The 1624-nt window shown below is 34.9% G+C and overlaps 1 protein-coding gene across 1 annotated transcript; it reads right to left on the minus strand.

The window, feature by feature from the left end:
- Positions 1-552: 552 nt before the first annotated feature.
- On the minus strand, positions 553-1407 carry LOC132639604 (uncharacterized). The gene has a single exon (XM_060356046.1). The coding sequence runs from the start codon at positions 1405-1407 to the stop codon at positions 553-555; it is 855 nt and encodes a 284-aa protein (XP_060212029.1).
- Between the last annotated feature and the right edge of the window lie 217 nt (positions 1408-1624).

Consider the following 1624-nt stretch of genomic DNA (forward strand, 5'->3'; position numbering starts at 1 on the left):
CCCTCTTATAGAGGTCTGCGTTGTATCTACAACTAATATAAGTATAGCAATAATAACTAAACTTTAAACGCAATTTGTTGGTATTGTCTAAAATAAATCCATCTTATATAGGTCTGCATTGATTTCCTTTGAGATAACTCGTATCCATGTAATTTTAAATCAAATTCATCTCTTTTGTTACATGTACATAACGGGGAAAAATGCTAATATGAATTCCACAACCAACAATTAAACGGTTAAAGGTTGTAAAATTAGTGAAATATTAAAACCAAAATGGTGAATCATCAAGATTTACAAAGCTCAACAAGGGAAACAAAAGGCCAACTTATACCTAATATCCCGTAAGCCATGATCTAATCAAACCAGCCTAAATATTGACTACATACATGCTTTTCTTAAACAAATTACACTACAATATTAAAAATAAATTAAACATTTCTATCAACGAAAAAAAAAAAACTAAAATAATTTGACTAAGGAGGCACCAAACTTTTGTGCCTTTTTTTTTCTTCTTCTTTTTATAATCCTAGTGTCAGGACGAACTTACCCATCTTAAAATGGGTGCACGTTCTTCGTTAATCCACCGTTAACATTTGTGAAAAATCCGACGAGCTCCGGTCTGTAAGGAAGATACGATCGCCGGCCTTCAGCCTTAGCTTTACTCTTCATGTAAGCTTCATGTGCTAATACACCTTCACTCTTCTTCACACCCTTCTTCTTCTTTTTCTTCTCTGTTACTTTCTCGTCGACTTTGACTTTGACTTTTTCTTCTGCTTTCGCCGGAGTATTTGTAGTAGTAGTATGGTTCAAAAACACAAACGTGTCTCTTCCATCACTGTTACTCCGGTGAAGAAAGTCTTTGAATCTCCATAGCTTTGAAAATCCAGTTGAATTACTCTTTTTACATACCCCTTCAGGACTGTCTTCATTTGTAGTAGCTTCAATTGCCTTATTTTTTGACCATTCACAACAAGGTCCAGCTATTTCTTCACTTGACGAAGAAGAAGTTGCATGAATAGGGTTATCTTCTGTTTGTATAAATATATTCTTTACTGGTGGCCTTATTGGTAACTGTTCTTTCAAAGCTTCTATATCTTCATCAGATAAAAGTAGGTTTTGATTGAATAAAGGGAAAAGTGGACGTATTTGACCGTTGCAAAACACCTCGTCAGCTGTTATAGGCGGCGCGTCTATTCCACACGCGAAAGAAAACTCTTCTTCCTCATCATCATCCTCTTCCACCTCATCATCATCATCATCATCGTCGTCGTCATATTGTTCCGTTTCATGGTTGATTATCTGTTCTTTCATCTTCAGTTGTTCTTTGAAATCATCGGTTAATTTTCCAATGACTTCTACACGAACTTCTTGATCATTATATGAATCTTTTAAGCTTTCTGATTCCATTTTCTAGAAATACCAAGAACCCCAAATAGAAGAATTGTTGAAGAAGATGGGGAAATGAGTGTTTGGGGAGTTAGGAGGAGAAGATGAAGCATACAATATATGAGTTTAAAGGATGAGGATGATGGGGTTTGAAATAAATGAGGCTACTATAGTACCAAGTTTGGTTTGTCATGATATAATACTACTATCTTTTCCAAATTTGTAAGTTAAAATATGT

The sequence above is a fragment of the Lycium barbarum genome, chromosome 5 (genome assembly GCF_019175385.1).
Source record: "Lycium barbarum isolate Lr01 chromosome 5, ASM1917538v2, whole genome shotgun sequence".
NCBI lineage: Eukaryota > Viridiplantae > Streptophyta > Magnoliopsida > Solanales > Solanaceae > Lycium > Lycium barbarum.